General features: G+C 38.2%; 1 protein-coding gene across 3 annotated transcripts in view; it reads left to right on the top strand.

Moving 5' to 3' along the window:
- ptbp2a (polypyrimidine tract binding protein 2a) overlaps positions 1-21,479 on the top strand; it is an 81,974-nt gene that overhangs the window by 1,961 nt on the left and 58,534 nt on the right. For all 3 annotated transcript variants that reach the window (XM_041207933.1, XM_041207932.1, XM_041207931.1), the window contains exons 3-4: positions 9,969-10,041; positions 18,548-18,720. In XM_041207933.1, coding sequence (XP_041063867.1) covers positions 9,969-10,041; positions 18,548-18,720 — 246 coding nt within the window. The remainder of the gene's footprint in view (positions 1-9,968; positions 10,042-18,547; positions 18,721-21,479) is intronic.

Here is a 21,479-nt window from a genome sequence, read left to right as displayed (position 1 = left end):
TCCTCATGTTGGTTCTGATTATCTTGCCATCTTGAATCTGTGTCCTCTGCTTACTGACCCTTCTGCCACTGGAGCATTTCTCCTTATTCGATCAAAACGATTTATAATTTTGAACACAACCTTTCCTACTCTAAAACAAAAACAGAATTACCTGGAAAAACTCAGCAGGTCTGGCAGCATCGGCGGAGAAGAAAAGAGTTGACGTTTCGAGTCCTCATGACCCTTCAACAGAACTAGGTGAATCCCAGGGAGGGTTGAAATATAAGCTGGTTTGGGCGAGGGGCCGGGGGGGGGGGGTGGTTGTAGGCAAAAGCAGTGATAGAAGCAGATCATCAAAAGATGTCACAGACGGCAGAACAAAAGAACACATAGGTGTCAAAATTGGTGATAGTATCTAAACGAATGTGCTAATTAAGAATAGATGGTAGGGCACTCAAGGTATAGCTCTAGTGGGGGTGGGGGGAGCATAAAAGATTTAAAAATATTTAAAAATAATGGAAATAGGAGGGAAAAAGAAAAATCTATATAATTTATTGGAAAAAAAACAAGGGGGAAGAAACAGAAGGGGGGTGGAAGGGGGAAGAAACAGAAGGGGGGTGGGGATGGAGGAGGGAGGTCAAGACCTAAAGTTGTTGAATTCAATATTCAGTCCGGAAGGCTGTAAAGTGCCTAGTCGGAAGATGAGGTGGTGTTCCTCCAGTTTGCGTTGGGCTTCACTGGAACAATGCAGCAAGCCAAGGACAGACATGTGGGCAAGAGAGCAAGATGGAGTGTTGAAATGGCAAGCGACAGGGAGGTTTGGGTCATTCTTGCGGACAGACCGCAGGTGTTCTGCAAAGCGATCGCCCAGTTTGCGTTTGGTCTCTCCAATGTAGAGGAGACCGCAATGGGAGCAACGAATGCAGTAGACTAAATTGGAGGAAATGCAACTGAAATGTTGCTTCACTTGAAAGGAGTATTTGGGCCCTTGGACGGTGAGGAGAGAGGAAGTGAAGGGGCAGGTGTTACATCTTTTGCGTGGGCATGGGGTGGTGCCATAGGTGGGGGTTGGGGAGTAGGGGGTGTTGGAGGAGTGGACCAGGGTGTCCCAGAGGGAACGGTCCCTACGGAATGCCGACAGTGGGGGTGAAGGTAAGATGTGTTTGGTGGTGGCATCATGCTGGAGTTGGCGGAAATGGAGGATGATCCTTTGAATGCGGAGGCTGGTGGGGTGATAAGTGAGGACAAGGGGGACCCTATCATGTTTCTGGGAGGGAGGAGAAGGCGTGAGGGCGGATGCGTGGAAGATGGGCTGGACATGGTTGAGGGCCCTGTCAATGACCGTGGGTGGAAAACCTCGGTTAAGGAAGAAGGAGGACATGTCAGAGGAACTGTTTGAAGGTAGCATCATCGGAACAGATTTCCTACTCTACACTAGTCAGGCCTCATCTGGAGTTCTGGACGCCATACTTGAGGAAGGATGTGAAAGCATTGGAGAAGTACAGAGATTCACAAGAATGATTCCCATGATGAAGAATTGTAGCTATGAGGATAGACTGGAGAGGTTGGGGCTGTCTTTCTTGGAGAAAAGGCTGAGAGGAGATTTGATGGTGGTATTCAAGATCCTGAGGGTTATGGACAGGGTAAATAGTGAGAAACTTCCCATGAAGAGAACTTAAAGAACTAGAGGGCACAGATTGAAAATAATTGACAAATGTAGTAAATGTGACGAGGAAAAATCTTTTCACCCAAAGGGTGTTTGGAGTCTGGAACAAACTTCTTGAAAGAGTGGTGGAGGCAGGTTAGAAAGGGAATTGGATTTCTACCTGAAAAGAGAGAATGTACAAGGTTACGGGGATAAGGCAGGGGAGTAGGACTAGGTGGAATGCTGTTTCAGAGATCCGGTGCAGACTCAATGGGCCGAATGGCCTCCTGCATTGTAAAGATACTGTGATACTCTCAGGAGAACAACCCCAGCTTCTCCAGTCTCTCTACATAGCTGAAGTCCCTTACCTGTTCTAGGAAATAGCCTCTGTGCCCTCCAAGACCTTGACATCCTTCCTCAGTGTGATGCCCATAATTGGACACAATAGTACAATTGAGTCCTAACCACTATTTTAACATAACTTACCTGTCTTTGTGCTCAGCTCCTCCATTAATAAAGCCAAGGGTCCCAAATGATTTTCTTCTGAAGTTGCCCTGCCATCTTAAAGAATTTACAAACATCCCGAGGTCTCTCTGTTCTTGCATGCATCATAAAATTATCAATTTTATTCAGGTTATTAAATTCAAGCTAGCCTGAACAGTTTTTCTGAATAAAGTGTAGTAAGTAAACATTGTTGCAAAATCAAGGTTTTGTCTTTCTAATACTGTTGACCGGTTCATGTGAAGTCAATGCTATATTAAAACGTAGTACTTCTGCATTGTGCTCCATTCTTTTTCTCAATAAGTTGCAAATGTTATTTCTTTGAGATATATTGAGGACCAAAGAATAACTTGCCATGGACTGATGCAAAAACAGTGGAAGGTTATAGATCACTCATTATGTATAGGGCCAAAATCACATCTGGATGATGTGGAGAACTGTGATTCACCACACTGTTATTTTCTGTAATATATTCAATAACTTAAAATAATTGGTGTAGGGATATATTGCTAGAAATGGGAATAATCTGGGTTTATCATACGGGCTAATGTGCAAAATGATGCAGTTTAAAATTACAGGACATCTTGCCATTTATGTGTTTACCTGAATCTTTTGCATAATGCAGGAAATAAACTGCTGTGTATTTTTGTTTAATGATTTGTGTTAATTTTTATTGTACAATTGTTCATATGACCACCTTCAAAGCCAGGAAGTACAGGAGCAGGCTTGTGCGGAGCATAAAAAAGACACCTGCATAGGCTTTTTGGGCTGAATGACCTCTGTTTCCATGCTGTAAACACTATGTAAAGTAACATGAAAATGACAATATTTATGAAATTTTAAATTATTCTCAGCTTTCATTTGCAGCGAAGTCTTCAAGCTCTCATTGAAAGTTGGAATTCCAGGAAAGTAATTCATGTCTGATGTTGTACCCTATTTATCTCATTCCATTACTCCATATCAAGGTGTTTTGGAGGTTCGAGGCCAATTACTATCTTGCAAAACACACTTGCATAAACCACCTGTTTATGTGCAGTCTCTAGAACTGGCAACTACCTCATTTGTCACACAGTGCTGCTGCTGTAGTCATAATTGCAGGTGACAGCATGCACTACGAAATGTTCCATAATGATTGTCTCTTCCCTACTTGATAATTTTATAGAACTGGAACAACAAGCCTAGATTCAAAAGGGACTACAGTTGAATAATGCTAGTTTGCACACATCAGTCGTCTGAACAGATAGCTTTGGAAAGATTTGTTTTTGTTTGTTTCTGCCTGTTCCTTCTCATTAGCGAAAATAGGAGAAAAGTATTTTTGGCAGTTATTAAACTGACTAGTGGACCATTCTCAACCTAGAAGAAGCAGTCCCAAAATTGTGGATAACTTTTGTGATTCAGCAAACAGATGAATTTAACATCAGTAATTAACATGTTATCTTATTTATTTGACTGACAAATCGTCACTCTTATTTTGCACTGTTTTTGAGAATTTTGGTGTCTATATTCAGTACATACCTAAAACATGACTATTCCCTATTCCTTTATATCAGCACGAGAAAATTAAATTCTGGTATAGATTATATTTTTCAGAATGTATAGCATAAACCTCATTTTGTCTCAGCTATAGTACTCTTGCCTTTTACTCAAATGGTCAGGCTTCACTATCACCACTGAGTGTTGCATGCAATCTAGCCTATTATGCTGGTGCAATACTGATGGAATGCTGCAGTGTTGGAGGTGCCTTCTTTTAGATGAGATGTTATGCAATGTCCCACCTGTCTCCTCAATTGGATGCAGAAGATCCTATGGCTCTTCATGGATGACAAAGGGAGCCCTTCCAGTATCCTGGCTAACATATTTATCTCTGCACTTTGTACAAATTGGCTATGGCATTTTACTACAGTACAAGAGCAATTATACTTCAGAAGTACTTTGGCTGTGAAATTTTTTGTCATGAAAGGCATCATATAAATGCAAGTTTTTTTTCCCCTAAATGGGATCAATTATCTTCATGGAGTCTGCATTAAATCAAACACCAGTTTTAGTTGGAATTTGCTGTTCACTGCACTTCTTTCCTTATTTGTGTTTCGTAATCTAATACTGAGAATTCTCCAAACAATTGATGCTGTTATTTTGTTCTGGTTGTTGAGTTATATAAGTTTTAAATTGGTGTCAAACCAGTATTTTCCAGGGATTTTTAAAAATACAGCAGTTGGGAATTTTGACATAAAATCCTCTCCATTTGGATAGCTATATGTGATTTTTAAAATGCCTAATCTTGCTTAATTGTATTGACGTTCTCATAAATCGACTCTTTGATTAAGCTGTTGACTGGTCCGGTTCATGTGTTCCTATGTATAAACTTGATTTCCTATTTCTGTTTGGATTGATTAGAAACAACAGTCATTCTTGTGTGTTTGGGTTGTAATCAATTCCCTCACTATAGAATACTTATTTTTTGGTAGAGCTATTTTTCAGATTCTCTGGTCTCATGCACCATTATGAATAGTATCTAAATTGTTGGTCACCGTTCCTGTGAGGCAATTAAATTGCAGAAGCATTACAACTGCATTTAATTTTACAACTGTGACCTGATCAATTTTTCATTGCTTTATAAACTTAAAATGATATTAAGGTCATTATGGCGTTGCAACGCCTAAAAGATTTTAAAGCAGACAATTTTGTTGATCGAGATGTAGGATTGTGCTTACCTGTGAAATGAAGAGATATTACAAAATAACCTGGTGTGTTTAATAGTGTCAGTAATCAGGATCATTGAAACAGTTATATTTGAATTTACTATTATTTCATCAAATCTTTGGAATAATTAAAAGAACTGGTGTGATCTGATAGAAAAACATAAAGGAGCACTCCTATGGCTTATTGTTTAAATATATTGTTTTTATATGATTTTGAGCTTAAGCTAAAAGGACTCTATTTGTTCCCTGAACTTTGGTGTGATATTCAGGTGCTTCTGTTGACTTGTTGCCCTTAGACTAATGACAGGAAACTCTGCCAGAATTCCTGCCTGATCCAGATCAATGTCCAGTGTGTCTGCTGGCAAGTCTACATACAAGCCCTTTGGATGAAAGGAATGGCTCAGCTTCAATGCTTCCTGTGACCAAATAGCAATAAACCTAACTCTAACCTTGCTGTTGTACCCTTAAGCAAGATAATGTAGGGCTGCCGGTGCACAAAGAAACCACAAGAGTAGAGGAGAAAATTGGTTTAAAATAAAGATATTTGAGGAAAGTAAGCAGAAATTGTGGTATCACAAAGACACAATGCTGCTTTCATATTTTATTAAATCAGCGAAGTAATAGAGATATTGAATGCCTGAGGCCTATAGTCTAACCCTAATGATTACAGAAGTCACTGTTTAAAATCAAACCAAAAGATGAAGACATTGACGCAGACTTAAAGCCTAAGTTTGTAGAAATGATTTAGCATTTAAAAGTAAAGCAATGCACCAATTTTTATTGTAGCCTTAAGCTTTGCTAGTACTATTAAATTAAGTGAGAATTTTGTAACAACTTCAAACACTAGAAAATTGCCAGAATGGGAAATGATCAACCTAAAAAGTAAGAGTAAGATAAAACAATATCTGCTCTTAATTTCTGTTCATGACAAAGCTTTTAGAAATTGATTAATTTTTGATACTGCAATGTTAATACTACAGTGACACAATTTAGCCAGTACGAATCAAATTATTTAGCATGTATTTCAGCATTGTTTTCCTAGTGAAGTTTTACTGCACTGCATTTTGATGCTTGGTTTTTTTTTTCTCTCACATCTCCAGCTTTGGTTTTCATGCTTGTGAATAGATGAATGGGAAAAAAGATAATTTTAGAAGTTGCATCTTTGATTTGCAGGCCACAGAAGTTAGAAGATTACTTAAGCTATATTGAAATAGCTTCACTAGTTCAACATTTAATGAAATTCCCAATTGAAGATTTACTTTGCTGCTTTTCCCTCTACTTTTTCCTTTCTATTTATATGGTGGGCAAAGGGAATACATGTAGTAGAGGACTGAAATTATAAGTGAATACAAATAGTGTGGAGGCAATAAGTATTTAAAGCTACACAACTGCATTATTGTTTCAGGTGAAAGCTTAAGATGCCGACTTCTTCAAGGGAGTAATATTCACCATGACATCTGTTTGAAGTTGATGCATTTTTAATTGCTTTGTTCATTTTAGACGCTTTCTTCTAGATACTTGTAATATGCACTGTCACCCAAAGCAGTTGATAGGCTCTTTGATTGGATGCACAAGTAAGAAAGGCTGATTTGCCTAATTTTTTTCTTTTCTGCCAAGTTTAGATTAGAATGTCATTCTTTCAGTGTAGTGACTAGCTGTTTATCTATAATCACTTTCAAATGATGATTTCCTGTTTCCTGGCAATTGCAAAGCCAGAACTGAAGACTTGGCTGATGCTTAACTGGTAAGGTCTGTTTTATAATGATTAGCCTGCACTTTAAAAGCTATATCTCCCTCATAATTTTATTTCAGGATTAAATGAGAAGAAACACATTTTAATGTTTTTCAATACAGGATTTTCAGATAGGCTTTTACTACTGAAATGTTTCCATTGAATTTCTGGTAAATAGTCTAAGTTGTGCTTATAGTTCAGTTTACAATTCCTGTTTGGATTTTACTTATGCATCACACATCAAATTAGTATGTTTCTAAAGCATTTGCCAACATTTCCATTAGATTTTGGTTGCCATATTTTTATTATTTTCAAAAAATAATTAGCTCAAAGTAATACAACTTTTTCTTAACCCTCTTCCTGGCTCAATCTACATGTGCTTATTTAAATTCAAATTTTGCAGTATTGTCTTTTTTTTGATTTGGCTTGTTGATGGGCCTATGTACCAAAGATTTGTATGCCAACCTAATGGTAATTTTTAAAAATACGGCTCTGGTTTTCCTATTTGCATACTTTGAATTGAAACCCACTTAGTATTTTGCCTATCAACAAGTTCTTTATAGTGATCTTATATTTGCTAAAGTATCTGTAAAGCAATACCTGTAATTATTTAAAAGTTGAGTAACCTTTTTAAATGCATTTTATTAATTCAGTTTTAACCCTTAACACCAAACTGCATGAGACAGCATTTTCAAAGGTGTTTTGACAAAATTTAGTCCGTTCTTGGTGGTATTACTAGAGAGGTCAAGCGTAACGTAAACCAAGTCCCAGCCATTGTGGGGGAGGGGCTGTCATGGATACATGCAAAATCTGTTCTGATTGTATGGCAAGATTTAACAGAAATAGTTAGCTGAGGTTAAAGAATATCCACCCAGTGCATATTCATGTCTTTCATTTTAAAACTTGAGGTTATGCTAGAACTTTGTTTTATTATGGCTCCTTGTTATTTTCAGAGCATTTATTTTCCCATCTCAGATTATTGGTTGAATATACATTTGGGCGGGCAAAAGTTATGAAAAAGAGAGCAGATGTGAAATCTGAACTATTTGCACTCTATGGAAACATTTCAAATATAGATTTTCAAATAAGTGACGCATATTATTCTCTTGTTCACAAAGAGATATCTGTGCTCCTCTAATTTTGGCCTCTTGTGCATTCCCAGTTTTAATTGCTCCATTAATGTTGGCCCTGCCTTCAGTTGCCTAGGCCCCAACCTCTGGAATTCCCTCCCAACATCACTCTGCTTTTGTACCTTGCTATCCTCTTTTAAGACACTTAAAACCCTCTCTTTGACCAAGCTTTTGGTGATCTGATCTTGTATCTCCTTATGTGGCTCAGTGTCATACTTTGTTTTAATGCGCCTGTGAAGCAACTTGGGACATTTGATTGTTATGTAAATAAATTGTTACAATCTGTTATTTTGAGTCCAGAGTAATTTTTGTACATAGAAGGATGTTATCCAAAATTAGGCTAACCGAAAACTAGACATTTTTGAGATTTAGTTAAATCAGTGATGACACAGCAGGCAGTGCACACATTCTGAGGCAGACATCTGCATCAAAAAAAGTACCCAGGGCCTGTGCCTCAAACAGACATTAGTGTTTTTGCATGTACCAGTAAGAAGCCTAATGCCTATTTTATGTTCTGCCCTCCCTTTATGCAATTGGTTCGCCCTGAATGCAGCCACCAAGGATGGCGCAGCTTAAGCAACAGTCTTTAAAGAGACCACTGCCAGTCTCTACCAGGAAAGGTAGAAAAAATACAAAGCCAGGAGGTGAAAGAGTGCATTAAAAACCTTTGGTCACTGCTTGCCCTATTTGCGATCATTACCTTCTCCTTCCTGGTCACTGATCCCTATTTCCTTGCCACCCTGTCTTCCAACACATACTCAAGACTCTCAGTGGTTTGAGCTGCTTGGGGATACCCAACGGGCATGTGAAGCTTGTGAATTTGGTGGTCTGATGATATATCCAATGTCCAAAATCCAGGAAAACCTGAAACCCGGCATGGCTTCGATCCCAAGGATGCCGGATTTTGAGCATCAGACCTGAATTAACGTCATAGGTATGCATGTCCTGTCAATTGGATTTGTGTCCTAACCCAATTATTTCACTCCCCTGTGCATCCCTACTTTATCTGTTGACAGCATTTGGTTTTGATTCTCATCACAAGAAATGGATTGGTGTCTATAAATTTTACGGTTTTTCTTGAGCCTAGTTTGTGCTTGAGGTGCCTACTTTTGTTTCACAACTGATAATTATGTAGCTTATACCTCATGTTATATTCGTGCAGCAGATGAATTGTATGTAGGAAAATGGAAGTCTGTTCCGATTTATGTGGCTTAGAAGTTTTTGGGGGCTAGTACTTTTGAGCAAAATGTTTTTGTTGATTTGCTGATCTAGTTGGGGAAAAGGAAGTAAATATCATAGCTTTTTGAAGTGTTAAGTATATTGCATTGACAAAATGTCTTTATTCTGTATACTATTTTTAAGCACACAAAGCTTATTATCAGTATTCCCATTAATTCACATTCCTCTCGATGCTAATGAGTTTGTGGTCTTCTGTATTGGAATTTGTCCTCCAATGAGGCAAAAGTGTTAAGAATGATACCTTGCAAAACTGCAGGCCCACAAAATCTGACTATAAGTAACCAGCAAATAAGAAAACTAACTAACTGAATTACTGTAGCATTAAGGCTTGAATTGCCATGGATTGTGGGTCATTGACTGCTTAGAGAATTTTATTTTACATCTTTTCAACTTATGCACTGAAGCACAAGGCATCGCAGAAGTACTTGAATAATAGTTGTGGCTTTATTGTAATAAGCTAAGCTAGAAAATTAACACTGTTGAAGACACATGGTAACCTAATAAGTGTAACCAGTTGGGTTTGTATCTCAGAAATATTACCACTGGGTAAACTTGTTTGCAGGACCCCTAAGAATTAAAGTGACCAACATTTTATTTTAGATATTCATACTATGCAATGCCAATATGGTGAGAAATTGATTTTTCTTAACAGGAAAAAATGCATTTTTTATGTCATTAGTGACAATACTTAGCAATTTTGGGTAGAGGACTCTAGGCTCCTTCAAATAAGACTTGGAAACCGGTTAAAGTAAAAATTGGTTGTATCATAGCTCTTGGTTGTAGAGTTTAAAGAATTGGTGCTGTTAAATTCATTTTATCATTGATTTTTGTTTTGTCTCTGGTTTGTGTCTGGCTATATTGGTTGCCCCACAGATTTCACATTCCTATAGGTGTGTGTTGACTTTTTACTTGATTTTGCTTGACCATAATATGAAGAAGCATTTTAATTACATTGGTTTCCAGGAGCCATTTTGAAAAATTAGTGCATGAAAGTGGTGTTCTGAATAGCTGTAATGAAATTATGGATTTTTTATTTTTTGCAGCGGGGATCTGACGAACTTTCTGGAACCATTCTCAGCAGCTCAAACTCTACCATGAGCAGTGTGGTTGTTACTGGTAGGTTGCCTAGTCCACTATTTAGAACTGTAATTCTTTATTGTGACTTTTGTATTAAAAGATAAGCATTATATTAAGTACACACTGTTGAATGATGGTCTGGTGCTTCCCTACAGGTTTGGATGGTAGTGCACAGGTGATGTATTTTCACTACTTTCTAGTTTTCACTGATAATCGAGAATGACAATTGCTTAAATAGTCTTTTTTTGGTTAGTGCACTGCCAGCACAGTTAATGAATGAGATTAAGGAGTAAAATTGCAGAATTCGCCCTCTAGGATAAATCCAGAAACCCTGTTTCATAATTGAAGGCGTAGTGATATATGATTTTTTTCCCCCTAATGCATTGTCTATGCCATTTTGAAATGGAACATTTCCTGAATTTTCTCCCTGGATTTTCAAGCCTGGCCAATTGCAGAGTTGATGATTGGCCATCTTGCATTTAAGTGAGCCTTTTAAAGGTGTGTAAATTAGACAAGAATTACCCTCCTTTTGACTTTGGTTCTCTATACAAGTGCAACTGAGATTGGGAGCACTGGGTATAGGGAAATTAAATCTGTGTTCTCTGCTGCTGCCATCACACAGATCTTCAAATCAGATATCCAGTGGCATTGGGAGAGCTTCTGAAATACCCATTGCAGTAAGCCTTCAGCACAGTCAAAAGAGGTCACTTATTTGACTTTGTAAAAAGAATTGTCAAGATAAACTAGAACAAAAACAGAATTACCTGGAAAAACTCAGCAGGTCTGGCAGCATCGGCGGAGAAGAAAAGAGTTGACGTTTCGAGTCCTCATGACCCTTCGACAGAACTCCTCGTTAGATAAACTAGTTGTTTGTTGAGTTCACATACAAGAGCCAAATAAACATAATTATTGAAAATGGCTGTTCCTTAAATGTCCTTCATATTGAATACTGCTATTCAGTTGCAACCTGTTCAGTCTTAACAATCAATGTTGAAAAAGACTGCTTTGAATTATTTAGCTGCAGAAACTAGTTTGAATTTGGGATCAAACCACTGTAGCAGTTTTTCAACTCTCCACTTTATGGTCATAAACATGAAATCTTGAGATAATTCAACAGTTTATTTATGGAAGTCTATAATATGGCAGCATTGTGCATAGAGATCAGTAAGTTAGTAGTTTGGTGTACAGTTGAAAGGGAAAAGAGTAAACAGCAACTAAGGATATTTTGTACTGAGGGTTATTCCAGATTTCTTAGAGTGCTGGTTTCTGGTTTGTTGAAGTCAGTACCAGAGATGATCACCTCAGGTGGTCAGGGTGGCTATTAATAAATGTTCTTCCTATTGGTTGAAATAATATTTGTCATTCATAATTTCTAAACTAGCTGAGCCAGTTGTTGCCCTGTGGAGGCCTCCCCCAATCTCTCCTGATGATCAAGCAACCTCTGAATCTTGCATATGAAGATGCCCCTTGTGTAATAAGTGATCACCTGTAAAGGGCATAGATACATGACGGATGACCAAATGGATTGCATGATGTTGAATTGAAGGCAGTAGTGCAGGCATTCTTTGCTACGAGAACCAAAAGAGGCCTCTCTTCCTGTCTGTCTGATTGAGCTGACCAAGGGTGTCTGAATTTCAAACTCTGCCCAACATACATAAGATATGAATTAGGAACAGAAGTAGGCCATCTTTTCCACATCCATCTTGCCAAGACCCCTCAGGATCTTAAAGGTTTCAATTATTGTTCTAAATTGCAGTGGATACAAGCCTAACCTGGCCAACCTTTCCCCATGAGACAACCCACCCATTCCTGGTAATAGCCTAGTAAACCTTGTTTGAATTGCTTCTAACGCTTTTACATCTTTCCTTAAATAAGGAGACCAGTACTGTACACAATACTCCAGATGTGGTCTCGCCAGTGCCCTGTACAGCTGAAGCATAACCTCCCTACTTTTGTGATCAATTCCCTCACAATAAATTATAACATTCTATTAGCTTTCCTAATTACATGCTGTACCTGCATTCTAGCCTTTTATGACTCATGCACTAGGACACCTGGATCCCTCTGAATCTCAAAGCTCTGCAATCTCTCGCCATTTAGATTATAAACTTTTTTATTCCTCATGCCAAAATGAACAATTTCATATTTGCCCACATTATACTTCAATTTGCCAGATCTTTTGCGCACTCACTTAACGTATCTATGTTGCTTTGTAGCCTCCTTATGTCCTCATCACAATTTCCTTTCCTGCCTATCTTTATGTCATCAATCATATCGTCGATCCCTTTATCCAAGTCATTTATATAAATTGTAAAATCCTGTGGCACACCACTCGTCACATCCTGCCAACCAGAAGAAGACTCATTTATGCCAACTCTCTGCTTTCTGTTAGCTGGCCAATCTTCTATCCATACCATTATGTTGCCCCCTACACCGTGAGCTTTTATTTTCCATAATAACCTTTGATGTGGCACTTCATCAAATGCCTTCTGGAAATCTAAGTACAGTACGTCCACCGGTTCCCCTTTATCCGCAGCACATGTGACTCCTTCAAAGAACTCCAGTAAATTGGTTAAACATGATTTTCCTTTCACAAAACCATATTGCCTGATGGCCTTGAATTTTTCCAAGTGCCTACTAACACATCTTTAATAATAACTTTGAACATTTTCTCTGACAGATGTTAGACTAAGTGGCCTGTAGCTTTCTGCTTTCTCTCCCGCTCCTTTTTTGGAAAAGGGAGTTACATTTACTATTTTCCAATCGAATGGAACCTTCTCCAAATCTAGGAAATTTTGGAAAATTAAATCCACTGCATCAACTATCTCACCAGCCACTTCTTTCAAGACCTTAGGGTGAAGCCCATCCTGGGGATTTGTCAGCCTGCAGCTCCAAGAATTTGCTCAATACTACTTCCCTGGTGATTGTAATTTTCCTGCGTTCCTCCCTTCCATTTCATGATTTACAGCTATTTCTGGGATGTTACTCGTGTCCTCTATAGTGGAGACCAAAGCAAAATACCTATTTAATTCATCCGCCATCTCCCGACTTTCCCAACACTTGATTGGAGTAGACAACACAGATGTACTCACTCACCTCATAGTTCACCATTTCAAGAGGAAAACCTACTTGCAGAAGTTTCAATAAGTGTTCAACCATTAAGAGAGGAAGATGATCCTGGCAGGCAACAGCTCCTATTTTTCATAGGAATGTGTGCACTATTCAATGACTTAATTGGACCATGGCTGATTTGTATCTCAACTCCATTTATTCGATATAAGTTTCAAGAAAATAGAATGGAAGTTAACCTTGTGACCCCCCCCCCCCCCATTACCTTTGGCCTTCCAAAACCACTAATTTTTTTGGAGGATTCATCTGAACATGGAAGTGTTCTGATTTCTAGCCTGGTTATTGGGAGGCAGCAACTGTCAGAACAGGACCTCCCATGATTGTTGGTAGTGAAAACCTTGAACAGCCCTCGTAAGGCATCCACACATTTGCCTTGCGGCACAAAGTTTAAAAAAAAATTGTGTCAGCATCTTCAAAGTTGGTTAGCATATATTGGGTGATATAATCCAGGTTTTAAAATTCACAGATACACAAAACATCCGGACCAGACGTTTTATCCACTTTGATTTTGATTTGTTTATTTATTTTAAATGTGGTTATGTCATTTCTGCTCTCACCTTCTGATTTGCCTCCTTAGTGAATTCTGAAGCAAAGTATGAAATATTTCTGTGATTCTTGCTGTTGCTGTCTGTGATTTTTATCCTGCCCATTCCTTAGTGGCTCTATTTCCTTCCTCGTTTTTACTTGATTGCATTTGTAGAATATTCTACTAGTTTGTGTAATAAACCTTGATAATTTCATATTTCCTGTTTGCCTTCCTAATTTTTTCACCTCTTTCCTAATCTTTTTGTATTCTCACTTGTCATGTTGTCCCTACCGTCCCCATGTTTATTGGGGTATGCCTCTTTCCTTACCCTCAATTTTTCCCTTATTCTTTTATTCATCCACGGTGACTCATTTGTGTTCAGTTTATTCTTATTTTTTAGTAGAATATATTTTTCAAGGACTCTCTGAACGCCATCTTAAATGTTTTCCATTGCTGTTCTACATTATTATTTCACAATACTTTCCAACGTTCTTTTCTCAGCCCCATAAAATCGATTTTTCTGCAATCTATTACCTGGGTCTTGGTCATGCTTCTGTCCTTTTCAATGCTCACCTTAAAGCGTATAATATTATGGTTACTATTGCCTAGGTATTTCCTTACTTTTACTTTTATCTGCCCTGGTTCATTACACTTTACCAAATCCAGTAGGAGATCCTTCCTTTTCTCTCCTCCCACCCCATCATCTCTTGTTGGTCTTCGTACATACTGGGTCAGAAAGGAATCCTGTAAAGTTTGTAGGAATTCCATTCCCTTGTCTCCTTTACCTACCTCTTAGCCAATTATTTTAGCATAGTTGAACCCTAGTTCTGTTCCTTAGTCATTTTCCTAATTTGTTTGCATATTTCTTCTTTCACCTCCATTCCACTATTAGGTTGTCATAGACTATCTCTGTGATTTATTCTTTATTTTATCTCTGTCCACTGTTTTGTTGTTGGCCGCATCATTTTTTTCTACTCAAATAAGCATAGCTCCTCCACCTCCTGTTTATCTCGTTCCATCTTTCCTAAATGTATTGCATCCTGGAATATTTAATCTGCAGTTATTAATTTCCTGTAGCCAGCTCTCAGTAATTCCCACTATATTTGGTTTCTTGCAACATATTATTTTATCCAATTGCCCTGTTTTATTACCAACACTGCATAGCTGCACAAACAACTCATTTCAACAGTTACTTTCTCTTCCTTTTTTAACACATTTTTACACTGCTATTTTATAGCTATTTATTCCCTGACCATTTACAGCCTTCTCTTAGTTTAGTCTGACCTATGTTCATCTTTCCTGTTTTGTTTATTTATTTACTTGTTTAGTTCTTTTGTTGATGCCCCTCCTGACTTCATTTTAAAAAGCTTGCTGTCTCTCTGTTTATCCTTTTATGCTATTATACTGATCCCGTTCTGGCTGAGGTAGAACCTGTCGCACCAGTACAGTTCCTTCCCATCCCAATACTGTGTCCCATAAAAAGGAGCCTCTCTTTCCCACTGGAGTCCTTAAGCCACATGGCTGTCTGTCTCTCAATTTGCATGTGGCTCATTTAGATAATCCAGAAATAATTGACCTGAAGGTTCCACTTTGTAATTTAGCCCTTAGTTCCAGATACCCTCTCAGCAGGATGATCTTCCTTTTCCTACTTATGCTTTTTGTTCCAACATGTCACCTTAACAGGATTTTCTCCTCCCTTTCCAAAGTCCTCTCCAGCCTCCCCAAGATATCCCTTATACTGACACCAGGACACATTTATGGCAGCATAAGATGTCATCTACCCTTAACAGAAATGTGGTAGCTATAGGGGATTGTTCTTTTTCCTCCCCATCGGTTAGCCTATTAAGTTACAGTTCTTTAGTCTGCATTGTGGCTGTCCTCCCTGCAGTCTTTCTCCTTGACCTAAAGGGTAGCAAGTACTTCGTACCTTTTGAACAGAGTGAGCTTCTGCGGGATCTCCTGCTCAGCTTTTCCTAAGTCCCTGTTGACCTATGTTTTGACATTGTCCCATTCCTGCACCTGCACTTTCATCAGAGATGTAAATGTCCTGGATAAAACTATCCAGGAATTTCAACCCCTCTCTTATGTTTCAGCACGCCTCTTAATTTGACTGAAGCAGGGTGAGTGATTGGAGACATTTTATGCAGAAGTAGGAAATCTCACTGTGTGAGATCTTGCACAAACTGCAGTGCTGAAACACGGCCTGCCGCATCTTCCACGCCTCCATCCCAGTCTAGTTTTTAAAAAATTATTAGCCTGAATTAAAATTAGGTGGACTGCTTTCGTCTGAAAAAACTTACAATTTTTTCCCCCACAGGTGAGTAGATAGTTTTACTCACCAACCAGCTGTCCTGTGGCATCACTAGGTCTGGGAGATGTTTTCCTCAGTTGAATGAATGATATTGGAATTTCTCAGACTTTTTGAAGTCCGATTTAATTATCCTAGTTTTCTATTGCTGACCCTTACATTTTCTTAGATTATATTTGTTTATAGTGATTTCCTTTGGTCCATTTTAGTGTTTTCCCTTTTTTGCACGCCAAGTTCCACTAGGTGCTAAAACATTGAACAACATTTTAAATAATTACTGCCTTAAACTTTCACAAACCACTAAGTGTTAAAAGCAAAAAGAAACATCTTCTTTCCCCTGTTCACTGAGTTCCTGTTCTCACCAAATTCTAAACTTCCCTATCTGTTCATGGTCCACTCAGTTAGGATGCATGAACGGGAATGAAGTTTAGGTTTTCGTTGCTGTACATGTCATAATCCAATCTATCCATCTCTTCAAATCCTGCATGTTCTGGGCTTTAAAGGACTTCTGTTTAGTTTTCGGTCAAAATCAACTGATGTAATGGTCGACTAGTATTCTGGTAAGTAGCAGCCTGCCTCTTACATATTTGATCCAACACACTAAGATACATTCCTTTTGTTCATAAAATATGATCTGTGAAGGAATTTATTTAAATGCAGGCATTGAAATATTGATCACATGCTCCAAAGTTGGATTTTATTCTCATATGGTACTTCAGTATATCAAGCAGTTTAAAGTTTTGTTGTTGTGGGTTTTCTTAATTTGGTTAAGCCAGTTATAATCAAAGAGTGACCTCACCTAATGATGAGCTGTAATACAGATTGCTAATTTGTATGCTCACCTGAATCCATCTGCAAAATCCAAATCCCAGCAGAATTTTTATATACTGTAGCTGAATTAACAAAGTGTCATCAAGTTTTATATTTGTGCTCCCTTCCTGTTGACAAAACCTCCTTGTTACAAAATTTTTGTCACTTTGTCCGCATATTTCCATTTATATATTCCTACTATATAAACAATAGAAACTATCGACCTCTCCCAGTGGAAGTGCCATGGCACCTCAGTTTTGCATCTCCCATTGCAGACTGCGTTGTACTACAAAGAAATTCCTATATTCCAACTAACTCTAATTCTTTCCTTTCAAATTGCCATATGTTTTGTTGTTTGACTATATCAAATCAAAACATTATTTATAAAAAATATAATCTACGACTTCACATTGGGTACTTAGTTGCATCTCCATGTCACGTCCAATTATTCCTTGCCTTCTCACCCGACTTGACCTTAAAATTACAATTGGTCTCGACTCCCTTTCTGCCATGGGTGATAATATAAGAGCAGAGAGAGGGAATTCAACCCCTGGAGCCTGATATGCTATTCAACTAGATAATAATTGATGTTGTAGATCAATTCCAGTTATTCCTCCTCGGTTCTGTAATCTTATTACGCTTGTCTAACAAGAATCTTACCTATCTTGGTTTTAAAAATTTCAATTGATTTCGTGTCAGCTGTTTTTTGGAGGGGAAGAGATCCAAATTTCCACTACTTTGTGTGAAGAAGTGCTTCCTGACATCACTTCTGAACAACCTTGCCCTAATTTTCGCATGTTCCCTTGTTCTGGACTCCCACCAGAGGAAGTAGTTTCTCTGTTCTAACTAATTATTACTTATTGTTTCCTGAACTTTGATGCAGCTACTGAATACTTCCTGGTAGTTCTCCCCCTCCTCCCCCAAAGAAAGTTACTTTTCGTGCTTATCTGAATGTCCCTACAAAGATTTGCTCATTGCACACTTAATGTGAACTAGCATGCAACCCTTGAGGTAATTAGGAAGAAGAAAGTTAACTGAAGATTGTACAGTAATATGATTATTTAATAGTCTTGAATTACAATAAATTATTTCAGATTGCGAATGACCAGTTTTGTGTTTGGGAGTAAATTATTACGCTATCGTTGGATGTAGTAGAGCCATGTTGTAGCTTTATTTTTCAAGGAAATTGTAAAATAAGGAAATTTTTAAAATGTCAAGTATTTAGTGCACAAAATACTATAAATGGTTTGCACTTCCTGCTTGTACCAGGTAACTTCCTGTTGTGTTTTTGTCATACTTTGTATTAACTCCTCTTATAGGTTTAATGGTCATTTTTATGTTGAAAAATACCAGACCACTCTACAATCTGACCATGTTGTCAAGTTTTCTGAAGAAAAAAGCAATCATTACTTTTTTCCATCAGTAGTTAAAAATTTGAATGTCCAAAAGTGGAATTTAACTAAAATAAATGCTCGAAAGCTTCATCTTTTCCCCATACCTTGAATTGCAGAAAATTTTTGTTCAGTGCTACAATACTGTGCACTGATTTTTGAATGCCCAACCTGACCATCTACAATACAGCTAATTTGCCTGCATTCATTACCGTTAACATTCTATTAGTTATACTATTTTTTTTCCCAGCTTCTAGCAGTTTCTACGTTTTTTTCAAAATCATTTGAAGAAAAGCTACAAGATGTTTTTCATGTGGCAACAGATTTTTTACTGATGTCTTTCAAACTTCAGTAAATGTTGCATTTTATTATGTTCTGCAGCTAACGGCAATGACAGCAAGAAATTTAAAGGTGACGATAAGATGATTGGTGCACCATCCCGTGTTCTCCATATTAGGAAACTGCCCAGTGAAGTCATGGAAACTGAGGTCATCGCTTTGGGCTTGCCATTTGGAAAAGTTACCAACATTTTGATGCTGAAAGGGAAAAACCAGGTATGTACAGCCTGGAATGAATTCCTGGCATGGGTATAATAGTTTAAAGCCAATGTATCTAGTACTGTAGTTGATGCTTTAATAAGGATGCTAAGTGAGTACTGTTCACTATGCTCTGAACTTTATTTTTAATATATAGCTATTTTTAAAGTACTTCCATTATTTACAAAAAGCTTTTAACAGTTGAAATATAAATTACATTCAATTACACTCGAATATCTCTTCTATATCTGAAAAATTGGTATAAGGATGTTCAACTGTACAAAGTGTTTGAGGTTCCCTTAATGGCGTGGTGACATTTCGCCAGATTCAAAAGCATGCTGATCTTATCTAATCATAATTTACCTGTTCAAAAATTTCCATTCCCTTTCCTAGTACATTTTAGAGGATTATAGCGCTTGCACCTGCTCATTAGTGAAAAGAGATCTAGAACCTTGAGTTTTTATCTATATTAAGGAGAAAGATGTGCTGACATTCAGATGACTGCTATTTAGCACCAAATCATGGATTTGGAAATAAATACACAACGCTAACGTTATAAAGGAGATCAGTCAGTATCTGTGAACATAAGAAATAAGTCAGTGTCCTGGTTTTATACCCTCCTTATTCAAGCACAAGCTGGGAGATTGACGAGGTCCTTGGTGGAAAATGACACTTGACAAGAGTGTCAGTAATTAACTTGCCAGTGTATCCGGAAATGCTTGGAATTATGTGGGCTGTACATTTTCATTAGCCTTAAGAACCATAGCTAAGTATCACTGGCACAACTTTTCACAGCAAGTTAAATGGGACACTACTTGGGCTGCCTGATGATCAAGTATTTCAATGTAGTTGTTAAAGTTTTATGATTAAGCATGGCTTGTAAGTGGCGTGTTGTGTGAAAGGGCACATATTACTACTCTGCAACATATACACAAATCTAACTGCATCACAAGGTTGAGTTGATCTAGTTCCATACATGCATTATGAAGCAACTATTACATTTCTTAGTTTCTCCGTTCTTCCATCCCAAGAATTAATGCTTTGAAGAACAGTTGGTCACCTTGTTTGTATTTTCTCCTGCATGCTCCCTCTCACCACTCAAAGCTGAATTCTGAAGCCATCAATGAGATTAATTTCCCCCCATTTAGCTGACAGTTTCTGATTAATCTTTGAGAATTTCTGAAGAATAATTTATGCTGGCTATTGTTCGATTGCCAATAGTTCCCGAGTACTTTCACAGGTTTTTAATGTGTAAAAAAATTTGGGAGAAGAGATCATTTTACGCAGAAGGCTATGAAACTCTGTAACACCTGCTGGAATTAGTGATCGAAGCAGAGACCATGTTACCATTTAGAAATAGGTTTGATACTCAGTTGAAGGACAGTGAGCTAAAGGGATATGAGAATAAAACAGGTACATGGGATTAAGATGACTGCTCATGTGGAGGATAAACACCAACATGGACTAGTTGGGCTGCGCTGCCTCTTTGTCTTATATTTCCATACAATTCTATGAAAATGATACACAAAATTAAAATTACACTTCTGTAATTTAAGACAGGTAGCAGCAAAGTCAGTGATATGCAATATTTTGATCAATTTATTTACATTGTGGCACTTAGCACAAATTGTAATTGCATATTTTAAATTAAAATCAGATTCCATTTGTTCTGTTGGCCAGTGGTCCACAACTTGTTTATACTGTGCCTTTAACATAGCAAAGTGTCCCAAGGCATTTCATAAGAGTGCTATAAAGCAAAATTTGACAGCGAGCCCCAAAAGGAGTTAACTAGGGCAGATGGCTCAAAGCTTGGTCAAAGAGGATTGCAATATGGTTTCAAGTCAGCATGGTGTGTGACTTGGAGGGAACTTGCAAAGGTGGAGCTTGCAAGTTTGGAAGGAACCTTGGCGAGTTGCTGCAGTGCATCTTGTAGATAGTACTTCCTGCTGCTGTTGTGCAGTGGTGTTGGAGGGAATGAGTGTTTAACATGGTGGATGGGGTGCGATCAAGCAAGCTGCATTTCCCTGGGTGGTATCAAGCTTCTTGAGAGTTGGAGCTACACATTCAATCAGGCAAAGGGATGGTATTCCATCACACCCTTGACTTGTCCCCTGTCTATGGTGGACCTTGTAGATGGTGGACAGTCTTTGAGGATTCGGAGGTGAGCTGCTGCAGCATTCCTAATCTCTGACCTGCTCCTGCATCCGTAGTATAAAGATGGCTGGTCCATTTCAGTTTCCGGTCAATAGTCCCAGGGTGTTGGTGGATGATTCAGCCAAAGTCATGCTTTTGAATGTCAAGAGGAGTTGATTGGATTCTCTTTTGTTGGAGATGGTCATTACTTGGCACTTGTGTGGTGTGAAAGTTACTTGCCACTTATCAACCCAAGCCTGGACATTGCCCCTGTCTTGCTGCATTTGGATATGCTTCAGTATCTTAGGAATCATGAATGGTGCTGAACACTGTAATCATCAGTAAAAGTCCTTAGTTCACAGAATTGCTATTGAGCAGAAGGAGGCTATTCGGTCCATAGTGTCAGTACCAGCTCTCCAAATGAGTAATTCACTGTCATTCTCCCGCCTTCTCTGCATAACCCTAAGCATTCTTCATTTTCAGATAACAGTCTACTTACCTATTGAATGCTTTGATTGAACCTGTCTCCACCACACACTTAGGCAGTGCATTCCAGACGTTCACCACTGAAGTGTGTAAAAAAAAAAAGTATTTTCTCATGTTGCTTTTGCTTCTTTTGCCAATCACTTTAAACCTGTGCCCTC

Source organism: Carcharodon carcharias, chromosome 16 (genome assembly GCF_017639515.1).
Source record: "Carcharodon carcharias isolate sCarCar2 chromosome 16, sCarCar2.pri, whole genome shotgun sequence".
In the NCBI taxonomy this organism is placed as follows: domain Eukaryota; kingdom Metazoa; phylum Chordata; class Chondrichthyes; order Lamniformes; family Lamnidae; genus Carcharodon; species Carcharodon carcharias.
Note: the sequence above shows the minus strand (reverse complement) of the source record. Positions and strands in the feature narration are given on the sequence as shown.